This window comes from Stegostoma tigrinum, chromosome 25 (genome assembly GCF_030684315.1).
Source record: "Stegostoma tigrinum isolate sSteTig4 chromosome 25, sSteTig4.hap1, whole genome shotgun sequence".
Taxonomy (NCBI): Eukaryota; Metazoa; Chordata; class Chondrichthyes; order Orectolobiformes; family Stegostomatidae; genus Stegostoma; species Stegostoma tigrinum.
The window spans coordinates 36,767,060-36,785,201 of record NC_081378.1 but is presented as its reverse complement, the minus strand read 5'-3'; the positions used below and the strand labels follow the sequence as shown (position 1 = coordinate 36,785,201).

The 18,142-nt window shown below is 38.9% G+C and overlaps 1 protein-coding gene across 3 annotated transcripts in view; it reads left to right on the top strand.

Annotated features, from left to right (window-relative positions):
• The first annotated feature begins 286 nt into the window (after positions 1-286).
• The window catches only part of ccdc87 (coiled-coil domain containing 87), a 77,519-nt gene continuing 59,663 nt past the window's right edge, over positions 287-18,142 (top strand). For 2 of the 3 annotated variants that reach the window (XM_059654640.1, XM_059654641.1), the window contains exons 1-8: positions 287-432; positions 3,649-3,844; positions 5,425-5,573; positions 6,752-7,002; positions 8,697-8,931; positions 9,031-9,124; positions 12,574-12,665; positions 13,125-13,279. In XM_059654640.1, the coding sequence (XP_059510623.1) occupies positions 3,661-3,844; positions 5,425-5,573; positions 6,752-7,002; positions 8,697-8,931; positions 9,031-9,124; positions 12,574-12,665; positions 13,125-13,279 (1,160 nt within the window). In that variant the 5' untranslated portion in view covers positions 287-432; positions 3,649-3,660. Of the gene's footprint in view, positions 433-3,648; positions 3,845-5,424; positions 5,574-6,751; positions 7,003-8,696; positions 8,932-9,030; positions 9,125-12,573; positions 12,666-13,124; positions 13,280-18,142 lie in introns of those variants that run through there. The other variant, XM_059654642.1, reaches the window with a different exon arrangement.

Genomic DNA, 18,142 nt, shown 5'->3' with positions numbered 1-18,142 from the left:
GAGATGAGGTCTACCTCAAGAAACAAAGCCCCAACTCCTCTTCTGGCCAAGGCAGTTGTGCGCGCACGCGCATGAGTCCCTCTGTATTGTACCACATTAAAAATCGACTTCCACAAGGGTCAATGCAGAGCAGTGAGTTATAAGTGGGAAAAGAGATATGTCTCCATGTGTTACCTGTTCTCACCTGCGGCCCTCCTTTGATGTGAATGATTGGCAGCCTCGCGCACTGTATACGGCCGTCACCCGGCAACCGGGCGGTTCGCACTGGTTGGGATACCTCCGCCGCAATGGCGGAGAATGGGGCGGCGGAGGCAGACTGTTGGAGAAAGCTGAGTGAAGGGTTCCTGCCTTAAGTGCAAAGGGAGAAGAGGAATGGGCCAGCATTATCTTTACAGCATGGATTGAGACCCTGTGTGCTTCATAGACACTCAGGTGAGGGGGCGGGGTCCTTTCCTACCTTAATTCTCGGCTGTGTGTAGCTGCGAAGATGAATGAGGAGCAGGAGGCTTCCCAAAGTTAGTTTATGATGATATCCAAAATGCGCGACAAAGACAGTTGGAAGTTTCTGGCGTGATTGCAATGATCATGTTTAATTTGATCACTGGGAATAAACATTTCGACCATATTATCTATAATCAGCTCTGTATTTACTGTTTCTGTACTAAAGTATGCACATTGATTGATATACATTAGTGTACTGCTTATATTTACTTATATAGTCAGTGTATTAACTATAAATTGGTTCACATGCATTTTACGATCCTTGAACGTAGCATTTATTAAGATATTACCAGATTAAACTTTGCACTTCCTAAAACATACCGCACACATTTTGTGCTTCACAAAATTAATAGTGATTTTGAAATGGTAAGAATACTGTAGCAACTAACAGTCTCATGCACAGGATGTTTATTGAATAGCATTCATAATATTTTCATTTACATTTTCACTAATTGATTTTGGAAGCGATATTGGACCACTAGTTGTCATAAGAAACGTCTGTGCATGTTTTGCTGTTAAACTGCGACACTGACATTTACCCAACAGAAGTTGTGGAAAATTGCCTGAGTATGTCCTATACAGCAAATGCAGAACAAATCCCGTATAGCCAATTACTGCCCTGTCAACCTCATCTCTATCATCAAAGTAATAGAATGTGTTGTTGACAATGTTATCAAGTGATATTTACGTAAGGATAGCTCACTGATTCACAGTTTGACTGCCACAACGCCCAATGGTGTCATTATAGCCTTGATTCAAAAATAGATAAATTGCTGAACTCATGAGCTGGGATTGTTGCTCTTCTTCACATCAAGGCAGCACTTGACTGAGTGTGTAATTAAAGAACCCTGGCAAAATGCGAGAAATGGGAATCATGAGGGAAATCTCTCCACTGGTATGAATTCTATCTGTGAGAAAGGAAGATGGTTATGAGTGTTGGAGTCCATGTATATCAGGTCCAGGACATTGCTGCAGGAATTCCTAAGGCTCATCTGTTTTCAGCTGGGGATGATTGGTGATGGTTGTATAATGTTTAGTACCATTCACAACTCCTCAGATAATGAAGCATCTGTGCCAATATGCAGCAAAACTTGGATAACATTCAGGCTTGGGCCGAAAAGTGGCAAGTAACATTGTGCTGCACAAGTGCCAGGAAATAACTGTCTTTAACAAGAGATAATCTAACCATGGCATCTTAATGCTCAATTGTGTTACCATTTCTGAATCGCCCACTTTCAAAATCCTGGCAGTTACCATTGACAAGGAATTGAACTAGAACCTGCTAGAAGACCAGATCAAGAAGTTTGACAGCATGGTGGCTCAGTGGTTAGCATTACTCCCTCTTAGCACCAGGGACCCGGGTTCGATTCCATGCTCTGGCGACTGTCTGTGTGGAGTTTGCATGTTCTCCCCATGTCTGCGTGGGTTTCCTTCGGGTGCTCCAGTTTCCTCCCAAAGTCCAAAGATGTGCAGGCTGGGTGGATTGGCCATGCTAAATTGCCCATAATGTTCAGGGATGTGTAGATTAGGTGGATGGATCTGGGATTCTCTGAGGGTCAGTGTTGACTTGTTGGGCTGAAGGGCCTGTTTCCACACTGTAGGGATTCCCTAAAAGTTAGAAGTTCTGAGATGAGTAAATCACCTCCTGATTCTCCAAAGCCTGTCTGCCATTCAAAAAGCTCAATTAAGAAGTGTAATACTCTTCATTTGCATGGAATGCGCAACCAGAAACATTCAAAAAGCTTAACAACATTCAGGACAAAGCAGTTAACTTGATCAGCGTTATCCTTCGAATCAAAATTCATTCACCTTTCCGCCACTGCACAGAATGGCAGCTGTTTGTACAATATGCGAGATTCTCTGCAGCAACTCATCAAGTTCTTTAGCTGGGTTCTTTTGACAGCACCACCCATGATCTCTGCCATGAAGAAGGACAAGGACAACATATGCAATGCCTTCAGTGAATTTCTCTCCAAGCAGCACATTAGTGAGTCAGAACCATACTGACATTCCTTCACAGTCTTGGGATCAAAATCCTGAAATTTGCTTCCCAGTAGCACTCATGGTGTACCTGTACTGTATTTACTGCGCCAACTCAATTAAACAGCCTTCCATCACTTCTCAATGCAGTTGGGATGAGCAACAAATTCCATCCTTATCAGGGCACCCGTAGCCCATAAAAAAAAGTTAGATTGGCATTGCAAAAGAAGAGGCATTGGTGGAATTTCTAAGGAATGCATCTCTATTGATATGATATGTAATTGGAAAAAAACAAGGTTGGAAGGGACAAATAATTTCTAAACTTTTCTCACTTCCGACACTAGCAACTTGCATTTAGTAGTAAACATCTCAAGGCACTCTGCAGTATTGGGAATAGAGAGCAGCAGTATAAAATGTGGTGTTAATTTAAGATATGGTCAATGTAGTAGTTTTTGAGTAGAGGAGTGAATGGTAATAATACTGAAACTGTTGAGAAGCATGTTTCATTGTTTAGGAAATGTGGTTAAAATAGGTTAAGAATCTAGTACCAGAGCTGTAGCCACATGTTCTGCAAAGAAGGAAACTGGAGTTTAAAAATTGCAGGGCATGCTTTGGAAGAAGTTGCAGAACTAAAGTGGGCAAAGCCATGGTGAGGTTTACAAAGAGAGAAATTTTGAAGTTAATACACTGGGTCCAACAAATGACAAGGAGCCATGACCAGTTAGTCTGTTTTGATGTAGGTGTGGAAAAATAGACATTGGCCAGATCTATCGTGGCTATCCCATACATTTCTTCAGTAATTTTATAGAATCTTTTATATCCATATGAACTGGCTGTCAGCTTAAAGTTTCTCTTGGACAATAACACTTAAGAAATTGCACCCTTCATTTAGTATCAACCTAGATGTGTGTTCAAGTCCTGAAACAGTTCTTGTCATTGCTTCAGTTTTGCCACGATGAACTGTGTCCTTTGATAGAATTCAGGCGTGGCATAGTTCAACAATAGTCAGAGATTGCAATTCCAGTTGAGGGTGGTGAAAAACAGAGTTGAGTATTACTGAAATACCTGTGGATTGTGTGAATGTGAGGCAGAATATTTTACTTTTTTTAAAAGTTGCTAGCTTACGAAATTTATGTGAAATACATTCTGGTTATGTTCTCTTGACAGTGATTTCCTACAATGATGACCAAATATCTTGATGTAACTGTTATGGAAAATAAAAGCAAGAAGCTATCAAATAAAAATGGTTCAAGCACTATGGTGCGAAGCACAGCTGCAGCTAAGGAACTACACCAACGATATAAAGACTTGCTGGAACCTCTAAGTCTCTTCCCAGCAGCTCCTACTGAAGAAAACCCTCCAGGTACCCCTACATGATATTAAGGCTTAATCAGTATCTGTTTCTGCAACTGTTTCCTTTTGCCTTTGTGATGGAACTATATTTTGGTAGTATGGCAGCAATTATCTTCATTCCTTTTTATTTCTGTAAGGCATTGTGGAAATCTGGGTAAGGGTAGGAACAAAAAAAAATTTGTATTGGTAAATATCTTTCTCATGATGTCAGGATGTCCCAAAGCAATGAAACACTTATGAAGTCTTGTCACTGATGTTCTTTCTAAGCTGCCTGGTTACCATGGTCTTATTGGGGATTTTGTGTTCACACGTTAACACTTTAGGGGTAATGCAAGGAATGTTCTAAAATAAAAGATTTAAGATTTAAGAACTTTGAATGAGTTTATAAATGGAGAATTTTTTCACGATGAAGTGTGTAGCAATGAAAAATGGAAAGATTGGCAGAAGGAGATGAATAGTGTAGTGATAATATCAATGGATTGCAAACCGCATCCCCATATTGATGTTCTGGAGACAAAGAATCAAATCCCACCATGGAAGATAGTGAAATTTGAAATTCAATAAAATCTACTGTGAAAAATGGGCCCAATGGTAAACATGTAGCCATTGTCATAAAAACCCACCTGGTTCACTAATGTCCTTTGGGAAAGGAAATCTGCCATCCTTACCTTCTCTGACCAACATGAGACTCCACACCGACAACACTATGCTTGACAGAAAGTACAGACCCTGGATTTCTGTGATGACATGAATCACAATCATTAAAAGTAATTAGGCTCAAGCATTTGGTAAGCAGTTAGAATAATAGAAACCCTATGGTGCAGAAAGGGATCATTTGGCTCATTGAGCCTCAACCAACTTGACTCTTAATTGAACCTAATTAATTAATTAGGATTGAGTAGTAAATGCTAACTGAGCGAGCAGCACTTGCATCCAGTGAATAAAGAGGAATTATTTTTCATCCTGGAGTGTTTTTGGAGTTACCAGTCAGTAATGAGGTGTATATTCACATTTCAATTGACATAGAAAACCAGGTTACCACGGAGAAGGCCATATTAGGTCAACAGTATCAAGACAATTGGGGAAGAATGCTTTGAGGCAAGATGTCCTGTAATGAAATCTCCAGCAATGTACCCAACCCAATGTTATCAATCTGTTAAGAGGTATATAAACATAAATAAGAATTCTAAAAATTATAGGCAAAGTATATCATGAATAAAGTTTGAATCATATCGATGTATAAATTGTTTGTTCAAGGTAATTGATTTAACAGGTGGTTTTAGATTACCATATGTAACCAGTGTGAGTTAGGTACTCCATTAAAGTTTTTAAACTTAACTTAAATTCTCATGTGCTAAGCCATGATCTGTGTCAGAATGCATAGGCTTCTTTGCTTGAGCAAAGAACATGCAAACGGAGCAGTGTAACATGTTAACACCTTAGAACAATCATTGAAAGGTACCAATATCAATTCAGTACTCAAATCGACATGCAGTATTTAAAGGATATCACAAAGACAGAGCATTTTTGTAGGACTTAGCTTGTGTGGTTTGTTATTGGTTGTATCCATTTTTGATTATGCCCTTGAAGTGTTTCAGCTAAAGCGTCCAGTAACTCCTATTGATCAAAATGTTCGGTCAGCCCCAGCCACTCTTACTGAACTCTGTCAATTAATTCAAAGAAGGATTGCTGCAAAATCAGAAGTTTCATCAGTTTCTTTAGCAACACAACAAGCGCTGGTAGGTGCTTCTTTTTTTTTGAAATGGATAATTAATGTATGGAGTGAGAAACACCAGTCAATGTTTTGGACTAATATCTTCCGTCACAATCTTGTTAAAGATGTGAATCTGATATGAACTCCCTAATCTCTTTGCGTGTGATGATTTTATGCTTTCTGATTCAGATGTCCAGGCTTGACAGTCGTTTGCATTTTATTCATGCTTTTTAATGTTTGACATTACATGTTGGATTCATTCTATTGTCTGATTTGGGTGATGTTAGTAGCCTGTTGGGGTTTGAGAATTGATGCAGCTGAACTTGATGTTATCATTCTTCAGAACTGATTCCTCATGATACTCATGAATGATGATTAGGAATAAAAACAAATAGTACTGGATGAACTCATTCTTGCATTATTTGTGGAGAGCAAAATTGAGTTAATGTTTCAAGTCCAGTATAACTTCTTCAGAACTTCTTCAGGACTGATTGAGTGAGGGAACCCTAGCTATTCTCTATGCCATTGTGCAACTGTGAAATCATACTTTGTCTACTATTATGAAGTCTGAAGTTTGAAATCTACTATGAAGTCTACTATTTTGCAATGCTCAAACTTGCAAACATATTACAAAACAATGATCATTTGTTGGAACTTTGGTTTGTTTCTCACCAAATCACATTAGAGATTAGATTTACCAGTTTATTATTTTGGTAAAATAATGAATTCTAATATAGAAAAAGCAAGTGCAGCAAACTTTGTTATAGCTGGCATTTTATGAACTAGCACTCGTGATAAACTGGCAAAAATTATGTACCTCAAATACCAGAAGTTTTTCTGAAATACCAGAAGTTTACTATATTATCATGATGTCCAGGTAGTCAGTTGATGGTGCTTGAGAAGGCTCTGTAAGGCTGGTAAGTTATATTTAAGGCTAAGTTGCATTATTATTTAAGTGATTTACGCTGTGAATAAAGTATAACAGTGATGAATATGCTGCCTGTATTAATGTGTGTGTTTACGTTGATTATTTGGACCTGTTGATCAATCTGAGTATTTGATCAATCAGTACATTCCTGATCCCACAGGTGCTAGTTAATTAAAAGTTTGCAGTACCTCTGCTGAACTAATTATGCAATATTATTTTAAAAGTGTACTGTGCTTCTGACCAGATTAATTTGAAGTTGGAATTGTTATTGTTAGGGAGGAATGATTTTAGCAGATGTAAAGATGCTTTGGGAGGAGGTTTTGCACCATTCTGATGACATTACTTTGACAAACCTGGAAAACAAAGAACTCAGCCGACGAATTACTACACACATCATCACAGTCTGTGAACAGTTATTCCTTCACTATCTTCGAATGGTGGATGTAGTAAGACAGCGCTCCATATTCACTGATGAAGCTAATCTTAGTAGACTAAAGGCTCAGCTTACTGTTGACTGCACAAAATAGTAAGTTTTTCAGCTTAAATAAGCATGGCCTTACTGTTCTAATGCACCTGTTTGTATTCTTTTCCGCTTTGTTATATAATCTTGTTACATAAAATTGGACTATAGAAAATAGTTTGAGATGCAACAAAAGTTTGCACAACTAGTTAATTTATAATGAGATATGACAAAATGTTTTGCAAGTTTCATAAATATGGTTAAAAAGTATAAGATGACCGGCAGTTATTTATATTCAGTTCTTACAAATCAAAAAACAAATAATTGAGTTAATGCATTGTTACAGATTAGCGGTGAAAGAGCTCATTTGGCTCTTCGTAATTCATCTATTCATTCCATTCATTGTCCTATGTTGATTTTTATTTTGTAAATGATTTCAAGATTATTAGCTTGATGACCCATTTCAAAACTCAATACTAAATGTTGATTATTTTTTATGAAGACCTTGATAACAATGCTAAATTTACAATTTACTCATCTGAACTATTGTCCTCTTTTGCCCTATTCATAACTTAAATTTAATTATTTTAAATTTGCTTTTCACATTCCTTTAATTACATTCAACGCTTCTTTAAAATCATACCTCAGTTGGTTCCTTCTCTTTCAAGGAGAAACCCAAGTTTCTCCAGTTTCTCTTTGTAACTTAATTTATTGCCAATAAGAATGAACCCAGTGACTCTTCTCAATGCCAGCCTGTAAATGCTTTGATGTCACCCTTGGTCTTTGGTGACTAGCATATGTATTTGAATAAATTATCTTAGCTAAGAGCTTGTTTGAAGCTAATCTTAGTTATCTGCTTAATATTAATAGAAAACATGTTAACATTTATATTTTTATCTTTCGCAAGTGATGAAATAACCTGTCAGGTAAATGTGTGCATGGGTTTGTGTTATTTCATTGTGATACTGTTGAGGTGCTAATGTTTCTGAAGGTGAGTACCTCAAATACACATGTTGTGCATTTTCTTTCCTTTCCCCTCCTCCCGTTCCAATTCTGTTGAATCATATTTGAATGGCACCTGTATTGTAACTGTCTGACTGTTTGCACCACTTAATCAAGTTGCTTGAGTTATAATTTTTTATGATGTGTGGTAGCTTAAATACATTCATAGTTGATGGACTATAGAGGATAGGCACAAACAAATATGGAAGATTGAAGAAGTGCAGGTAAGGAGAAAAATGACTAATTCACAAACTGCATAATGTACTTTAGTGAGCATGAAAACTTTTCCTTTTCTCTTCAGAGATGATTGCATTTATTGTTTAATTGTATCTGTTAATCCTTTTTGTCCTCCTTCAGCCTAATCTGTACAATTCAGTAACTTGCAGAATCACTTCTTAGAATGTTAAGTTGTCAATCAGCTGGGTACATGAATCACTTGTGATTAGTTACCAGCTGCACTAGTCATTAGATAATAGATTTAATGAACCAGCACATGATTTTCTGCCAATCTAGCTACTAGGATTACTTTGCTAGTTACTATATTACTGAATGTTGAATCTGATTTCAAAATTTATAATGATGAAATTTAAATGTCAACCTCTGTATTGCTATTTTGAAAATATTGCACAGAAATGCTCAGTTCAGAGTAATGAGAAAATTACAGAGAGGAGAAGAAGTTTGATATAATAGAAATAATGATTTAGGTATTAGACTTTGGTTTGTTTTCAACTGTATTTTTCTGATGATTTTTTTCAAAGTTTGAATTTATCAGCTATAAAGCGTTGGATATCTAGAGAAATCAAGGCTTCACGCAAATCGACAGATCGTGTTGATGAAGAATCTGAAATTGAATATTTAAAAAGATATAAACATATGGTTAGAAAATCAATGTCTCCTGAAGCCAACTTTTCAATGAAGCAGCTTTTCAGCCTCAGCCGACCTAAGAAAACACCACCACCACGAGAACAAACTATAGAAACAGATCTTCAAGAAGTTAGTCATTTATTAAATTATGAATGTAGAACTTTGTTCAATTACATGTAAGGTGAATTTTCCATTTTCTTCCAACACTTGTGTAATTTTTTTTAACAGATCAATGAAAATATGCCAGAGCTGAACAAAGCACAAGTTTATAATATGTTCCTTCATCAAATTGAATCACCTGATGATCGTAGGCAAATAGAAAGTAAGCATTTAGCAAAGGCTCAGATATACTGTGATAATAATGGCGAAATCGTCAGGATTAGGAATCGTGACTTAGTCCAATAATAATCATTTATTTCACAAAAATCTTACATTAGAAGTATATAAAATGCTTTTAACTCACTGGTTTGCTTCATGCAAATATTCCAGTGTGAATGATTCCTTACCTGCTGGCTAAAATCACTGCTGCTGGATGTTATTTTATCCCTTTCCTCTTGACTCAAGATTTCAATTGTTATCAGAAAGGAGAGCATCAAACTGGAAGGATCACTAAACTTTTGCAGCCAGCTTTCCTTGAGGTCAGTGGCAACTGCTTGAGTGCAAAAATGGGGCCATTACTGTTTTCCAACTCTTTATCCGAACTCTTCTGAATTGCGATTAGTGTTAAATTGTAAAATGCCAGTTCAATATTTCAGGAGGCAATTTTTTATCTAGTCTAATATTTATTTACAAAATGAAGCAATACAAAAATGTTACTACCAAACCTCTGTTACCTCAAACACATTGTAGTTCATGAAGTAATAACGGGAACTGCAGATGCTGGAGAATCCAAGATAACAAAGTGTGAAGCTGGATGAACACAGTAGGCCAAGCAGCATCTCGGGAGCACTTCAAGCCGCACCTCCATTTCCTACCTACTACCTCATCCTGCCTCCTTGACCTGTCGGTCTTCCCTGGACTGACCTATCCCCTCCCTACCTCCCCAGCTATACTCTCCTCTCCACCTTCGGTCCGCCTCCCCCCTCTCCCTATTTATTCCAGAACCCTATCCCCGTCCCCCCTCTCTGATGAAGGGTCTAGGCCCAAAACGTCAGCTTTTATGCTCCTGAGATGCTGCTGGGCCTGCTGTGTTCATCCAGCTTCACACTTTGTAGTTTGTGAACTTTTGTTTATATCTGCTCAAGTTAAAGCCCATAGGTCCACTGCATATAATTAAATACCATGGATATACGATTAGCAATCATTCTACTTAAATATTTTTTAAATGACATGTTTAAATACACATGGTTGTGTAGTCTGCTTCCATTCTACCAGCTGTGCTATGATCAGCAGTTTGAGGATTGTACACACAATGTTTTTAATACAGCAGTCCCCACCTTACAAACGGGTTCCAATTCCTCAGTGCGTTCATAAATTGTTTTGGCCAGAAGTTGGAAAATAATACATTGCAATATTAAACAGTCATTTGACAGTACAAGCAAGTATTTGCATGTTGGCTCCTTAAAATGAGATTTTGTTTGTGAGTTGGATGTTCATGAATCGGGGATCACCTGTATTGGTCACCAAGGGGAAAAGGCCAAGCAGAGAAGATATAATGTTTATAGAAATAAATGAAAAGCTGAGAGTGATTACTTTTGGCATTTTGTGTATGTTGCTTAGCGGTTGCCTTAAGTGTAACACAAGAGTCTTAGAAACAGATATCACTCAAACAACAAACAAAACCATAAGAACTGCAGATGCTGTGAATCAGGAACAAAAACAGAACTTGCTGGAAAAGCGCAGCAGGTCTGGCAGCATCTATGAAGGAAAAAAATCAGGGTTAATGTTTCGGTCCAGTGAAGGTTCACCAAACCTGAAACATTCATTCAGATTTTTTCTTCGCAGATGCTGCGAGACCTGCTGAACTTTTCCAGTAACTACTGTTTTTGTTCAAAAAAGTTTATGACTGTGAAATAGACTTTGTGGAACTGTCAGGAAGAGGAAGAAAAGGCATTACCAGAAAAATATTTAAAATGACAAATAATTTCTATCAAGTTCAGCACAAGGACTATATGGAGGCTGGTATTAATTCATAGAAGTAATTAACTGGTAAGACTTGGTATCAGTCAGTAGCATCTAATACCTGAAGTTGAACAGGAGACACTAATTTTAGAACAGAGTTTGATTTGGTCCAGTAAACTAGATCAACTGCGCTAGGACCTGGTTATCTTCTCAAAAATTTAATCAAAGGTGTAGACATGACTCCCACCTTTACAAAGCAATACTATCTATCCTTGTTTAATCCTTGCCTCTCCAAGTGCAGATTAATCCTGTCAGTCAGATTTTTCCGATAGTTTCCCTGGCACAGATGTGAGTCTCATAGGCCTGTAGATTCCTGGTTTATTCCAAACACCCTGTGATACCTGACTTCTAGACCTCTGGTATCCTCCTGTAGGCAGACAGGATTTGAAAATTAATGTCAGATCCTCTGCATCTATTTTGTTGCCTCCCACATTAGCTTTGGGTATACCTCATCTGGTGAGGATTTATCCACTTTCACACCTGCTAAAACTGGCAATTTTGCTTCCGTCTCAAATAAATTCTGCATATCTGCACAGAAAGAATGGCAGCAGTTTAAAATACTTCTATGCAGATAGTAATCGATATTAAATAAACAATAAATTTAAAATCAGGGTAGTATACTTTTGTTAACCGAAGCTGTTAAGAAATTGCATCAGGCATGGATATGTGGAATTAAATTGCAGATTAGCCATTATTTTGTTGAATGGCGTAATAGGCTTCTGGCATTAAATGGCCTACTCTTGCTCATATGTTCTTGTGGAAGTAGATACGCATTGCTGAATTTCACTAGTCCTGTGATGATGGGCTCGGAAGCAGGAAGGCTAGAATTAGGAGGGGCATGTGTTAAGAGTCAGAGTCAAAGTCAAATGCAGCATTGTAAAAGGTAATTCAGCACATTGAGCCCATACTGGTTCCCAGTGGAGCAGTCCAAACCCTCCCATCTCTCTCTTGATTCCCTCCAAATGCAGTTCTGTTTCTTTCAAGAGCCCATTCATTTCCCTTTCCAAACTGTTGACAATAGAAATAATTAACAATATTCCGAGGTTGAAATTAGGTCCTGTACACTCAGGTCTAAGTCATTCATTTTTTACTTTCTGGCTTTTTTTATTGCATGGACATCATTTTCTTTGCAAGCCTATTATGTGTCATTTTTCAGAATGTCTTTTTGAAGTGCAGTTACACCACATCAACTGAAGTATCCTCATAAACCCCCTCCCAGTGGGTTCACCTGGATGTAATGGGTCCTCTTTATAGCTCTTTCATAAACTATAAATGTGATTGGCCCACCTGATGGTGAACTTGAAACCCTAACCCTGATGATAAGGGCCTGTCTTCCTGTCTCTCTAAAATAAACATACCTGTCCTCTTTTGATATGAATCACTGTGGAAATACTCTTCAACCTGCAGCTGGTAGCTTTGTAAGGCAGGTTGCTGCCCTCATTGGACATTGGTCTCTGGTAAATGCTGGCCATTACTGAAATTACAGATCCTGCTTTGGCCTTGACAAGGGAAATCTCAACTGCTTAAAAAAAATTCGTCTCAACTATTATTCATTGCTTGGCTGATCTAATAGACTGATCATGAAATATTTTTCAAGCTCAATCATCACAAATGTCTAACCAAGTTTAACGTTGTCTCGTCTGTTTATAGTTGCTGCAGTACAAACCTCTACTCTTTCAAAGGAGCAAAGAGAACAACTATTAATAAAATATTCACAGCAAGAACAGCATATAAATCCAAAGGTAATATTCATAATGGGAAGTTGTTTTCAAATCATATTCACAACTATAGTTCTGGTATCATTTCAAGAGTCAGGGAAACATCAGGGGTTGAAAACTGGATGACAAATGACTTGTTTTGGTTTAAGAAACACTTGGATAAGTACATGAATAGGAAAGGTTTGGAAAGATGTGGGCCCAGAGCAGGCAGGTGAGACTAGTTTAGTTTGTGATTATGTTCGGCATGGAATGGTTGGACCGAAGGATCAGTTTCCATGCCGTATGACTCTGTGACTTAGAGCTTTGACCAGTTGTTTCTGGGGCTTGGAAATCCTAATCTAGCAGTTTAAATATGTCACATTAATGTCTCATAGTGAGATGCTTATTACTTCTGTTGATTTGATCATTCATAGAAAGAACATATAGGTGAGTGAGACATATTAGAAATAGAATGATTCACTACATACACTCTTTATTTTTCAGAGTTTGCAACCCAATCCAAATCTAAGAATAGGAACATTTTTTGCAGAGGATCTTGGTACCATTGGATATACTTCTGGTTTGCAGAGCTTCGATAAAATCCCAAAATCTCAAACAAATAATCAAAAATATTCATCAGTTGCTGATGATCTCCAGAAGTAAGCACTACTGTGTTAACTAAATTGTCCTACTCAGTGGTATTGTAGGCTTCTATTCCCATTTTCTGTAGTCCACTGAGTTTGTATCAAAAAAAGGAAGTTTTAACAATGAAATATACCAAATGTTAATGATTAGCTCAGTTGGCTGGATGATTCATTTGCAATGTAAAGTTAAGTCAGCTGTGTGGGGCGGCACAGTGGTTCAGTGCTTAACATTGCTGCCTCACAGTGCCAGGGACCTGGGTTCGATTCCAGCTTCAAGCGACTGTCTGTGTGGAGTTTGCATCTCTGCCTGAGTTTCCTGTGGGTGCCCTAGTTTCCTCCTGTAGTCCCAAGATGTGCAGGTTAGGTGGATTGGCTATGCTAAATTGCCCATAGTGCCTTCGGTGGGAAATGTAGGGATACGGTAGGGTAGGGGATGGGTTTGGATGGGATGCTGATTGGAGAATCAGTGTGACTTGATGGGCCGAATGGCCTGCTTCAACACTAGGGATTCTGTGATAATTCCTGCTCCAGCTCAGGCTACCATAAAAGACTGTCCTTCTCAATTTCTCCCCTGGTCTGAAGGGTGCTGACACTAATGTCAAACCACTACTACTCCCCTCTCTGTCATATGAGAGAGCAGTTGTACAGTTCGGTAGGACAGTGGTGTCTTTTTTTCTCGAATGTTCTGTATTAAATCAAAGTATAGTCCAAAACTGCTGCAAAAATCTTACCCATACAATGCTTGCAGTCACAAGTGATCTCATTTACATGAACTTGTGTGAAGATCACACTAAAACAGATGATCAGCCTGCTTTGTCCCAATCCTAAATTGCCCCATAGGGTCTAGGGATGTGCAGGTTAGGTGGGTTAGCCATGGTCAATGCAGGGTTAGGGTAGGGGGCTGGATCTGGGTGGGATGCTCTTCGAAAGGTCGATGTGAACTCGATGGGCTGATTGGCCTGCTTCCATACTGTGGGGATTCTGTGACACCGCACCCCTTGCATCTGATTTTTTTCTCCACAAGATCTTCTGACTAAGGCTTCACTCCTTCCCAGCCCAACCCCACTGGACTCCAAGCTTCAGCTGTGATTAACTGAATTTGCTTTGCACTGACCTTCATTACGAAGAGGTTGGTTGATTGTTGGCAGTCAATACTGAGAAATTGCATGCTAGCAAGTGGAAAAGGTGAGGGTAGGGTGTGGAATATAGTGAGTCAACATGGAGAATATTGTGAAGCAGCTCAGGCCCAGACATGGATGGAACAATACTGTCATGCCTCTTCCTGTCTCTCCTTCCCTTACAGGCTGTGCACTGCTCACTAGGTCACTAAAATCACTTCAAGGCCTGATGTATGTTATAAGGTTTTAACTAGCTTATATTACTACGGCAGCTGTTAGAACAGCTCATTTAAAGTTGCTACAGAGTGGGGTTGGAATGGTAGTTTTGAGACCATCAAAAAGAACATCTATTTCATCTGACTTAGTTCCTGAATAACATTTCACTATTGAATTTGTATTTGATAAGTGATGTATTTTTTGTATTAGTTATGAAACTATAACATTGATTTGTGCATAATAATTCTGTGGAGCTCAATGAAGTAAAAGCTTTTTATATACTTCAGCCTACCATGTTCTGTTACAACATTCCATTTGTTGAAAAGACCCAAAGGTGAATTATTAGCATTTTAAAATTTAAACAAACTATTCTTTCACTTCTCTTGCCCAAATATCATTATATCTAATAATATTATTTACAGTCTCAGATATTCAGCAAAGCCTATGAAAAATGTGCAAAGTATTAATCCTTTGGAGTTTATCAGGGTATGATAAAATTACCATAACCTCGCTTTGTAGTACAGGACCTTGATGCAGGCCTGGTCCTGAGGGCTTGGTGCAGATTAGGCTCTGGGGTGCCCTGTCACACTCTATTCATGATCTCTCTTTTTTTATATACCTAAGAAAACCTTTATATTCAGTTTGATTCTCAATTATATTTTTGAACTGTTGCGACATAAGTGAACTTTTCTTCTTCATCAATTTCTATGTGCTTCCTCATCGAGGGAGAATTGTGTTTCTTTGTCCAATCTTTCCTTTTTGAAGGAGTATTCCTGACTGTGCCAGTACTGTTTCTTTGTTTTGGAAGGTAGCCCATTGTTCAACTACAGTTTTACCCACTAACCTTTGGTTGCAGTCTATCCAGCCTAGCTCCATTCTTCTCCCATTGAAGTTCGCTGTCCCCAGTTTATTGTTCTTATTCTGGATTGGGCATTGACCTCCTCTACCATTGGCCTAGACCTTACGATACAATGAGCATTGTCTGTTGGGTATTCCCCCACTACTACTTCACATTCATGGCTTACCACATTTCCAGGAACTGTGATCCGTCAGTGCCTGCCTTTCTTGTTGAACTGGACATCTGCTGCTATATAAAGAATTCTCCTGAGTGCAGCCTATGAACACTTCCCGCACTGTTCCTTTTACAGTACGACTATCCCCATCTGTTTTGTAGTAAGGTCCTCCAATCTAACTACTCTAAATTATTTTCACTCCTGTAATTTCCCTGCATATTTGTTCCTCTGAAACCTTTCTATTAGATGATTGCCTGTAGGCTGTATTGAGTAACGTAATTATACACTTGTTTTTGTCCTTGGACACTCTGGGACCTCATTCTCCAGTGCTGCAATGCTCTCCTTAACCAATACTGCCACCATTCACCTCTTCTTCCTTTCCAATATTTTCTGAATATCTTGTCCCCAGAATTTGTTTAACTTCCAGACTTGACATTCCTTGAATCCTTGAAATTGATGTTATTGTCACAACATTCTAATTCCAAATGATAATCTAAATCTGCAGCTAATCGATTGTATTCATTGTACTTGGCACATTCACATACCTACAATATAACCCTGATTTAGACTTCGTTTCTTCGTCCCTTAGTTAGACTTGACCTGTTATGTTACTATTGCCTAATCTACTGCTACCTGTTTCTCCCAGTATTCTGTGCTCCCCGATATTCCTCCCTGAAATTATTTCCTGGTCTCAGACCCTGCAGAGTTAGTGTCCAACAGCACTAGCCAAATGCATGCAAGTATCGTCTCCATGCTCTGTTTGGCCACAATGCATCCTGCTTGTGCAGGAGCCATGTCCTCTGGGGCCAGTTTCCTTCTAAATCTCTTCTTGCTGTACCATCTTTCCAACCATGTTTTATGTGGTTTATTCTCCAATTGGAGTAATCCAGAGATGACTACTTTTGAGGCCCTGCAGCTGTCTATTTTTCTTAGCTTGCTTCGGAAATTCTATTTGCAGGCTGACATCACCCTTTCTGCCTGATGCATTATAACCAGTGTGGACCATGACCTCTGGTTGTTTGTCATCTCCATGAAGCCAAACTCTGATCCTTGATTCTCATACCAGGAGGGCCACATACTGTACTTGAGTGACTTCTATTGCTGCAGAAACATCTGACTTCCCCTAAGTGTATGAATGAAACCCTGCCTGCTCTTGCTTTTCCTTTCTTATTCCTTTGCTGCAATACAGCTGAGCCATTCATAGTCCTACAAACCTGTCTCTGACTGTGTTCCTCTGAGGAAGCAGTGCCTTCACCAAGTGGGGCGAACAGATCACATTAAACTTCACAAGACATTGTAATTCTTCATGTTTGCTAATCTGGCCTTGAAACTCCATCTCAAGAGTTTCTCTATCATGGACTGTCTCACTGACGCTCCTTTTCTGGATCACTGCTCCCCTGGACCCTGAAAACTTCATGCCAGTTCATAGTTCCGGGCACAGCTCCAGCTTTCTGCCAACAGCTCTTCAATCGAGATCTTTTCTGTGTTTTCCCCAAGTTTGAATTTTACCCAGTTGACTCAAGCAGATATTGCTTGTTGGCTTTTCTGTCTCAATTCTTACATATTTACCTATGAGAGGCACTGAACTACTTTTGAGCTGCCCATAATCTCCTGGATTTCGTCCATGCCCTGAATGCAACATCTACCTGCCTAATAAATCTTATAATGTGGCCAGAGTTCTAGCAGTGCAGATATCCAACTGCTATTGGGATTTGTTCACAGTCCCTGCACAGGATCCATATCATTCAGTTCCCTTTCTTGCAGGTTAACCAAAAATCAACACTTACAACATGGAGTCTGGAGTGATTGTAATGAGATCCGCCAGCTGGGTCTCATAGAATATGAGTTCCCTGATTGGGGCTGTTAATGTGGTCCACTCTGGGAACCCTGGCTGACAGATAAAAGGGGGAATGCCAGAGATTTGGGCACTCTGGTAGCTGGCTCTGAATGAGGCAGTACTAAAGTCAAGGACTGCTTATGTGTAAATAAAGGCTGGCACGGTGATGGATACCAGCCCCTGTGGATTTATTTGAGAGCCTGCTGTTTGTCTCCTTAACATAAATATGTGTCTTCTTTGAACTCCTGTTCAGTGATTCTCGAAGACATCTGTGTCATCTATTAGGAAACTTGCAATAAGCCTTGCCCTCTGTTGCTGGGCAGAATTGAATATTGCCACCTACCCACATTCACTGCCAGTATCCCTGATACACTCTTGAACATATAGAAATTGGATTTTGCCACAGCTGAGCTATCCTTGTATCCCATAATGGTCTAAGATGTTTAATTCATTGATTGATCTATGGGGCTGTCAGGCTCAGTTTGCTGTCAGGGATTCCTTGGTCCTCCACAGGGTCAAGTGTTGAAGATCCTATAGGCAGACATTATATGATGTCAAGTAAATTTTTTACAAACATCAATTTTTGTGCTATTAGCTTTGCTGTAAAATCCCTTGGAAAAAGTTGAGACAATTTAACAAAAGTTGGCTTTTAATAAACTCGTCAGTTCGTGGATTGTGAATAGAATGTGGGTGT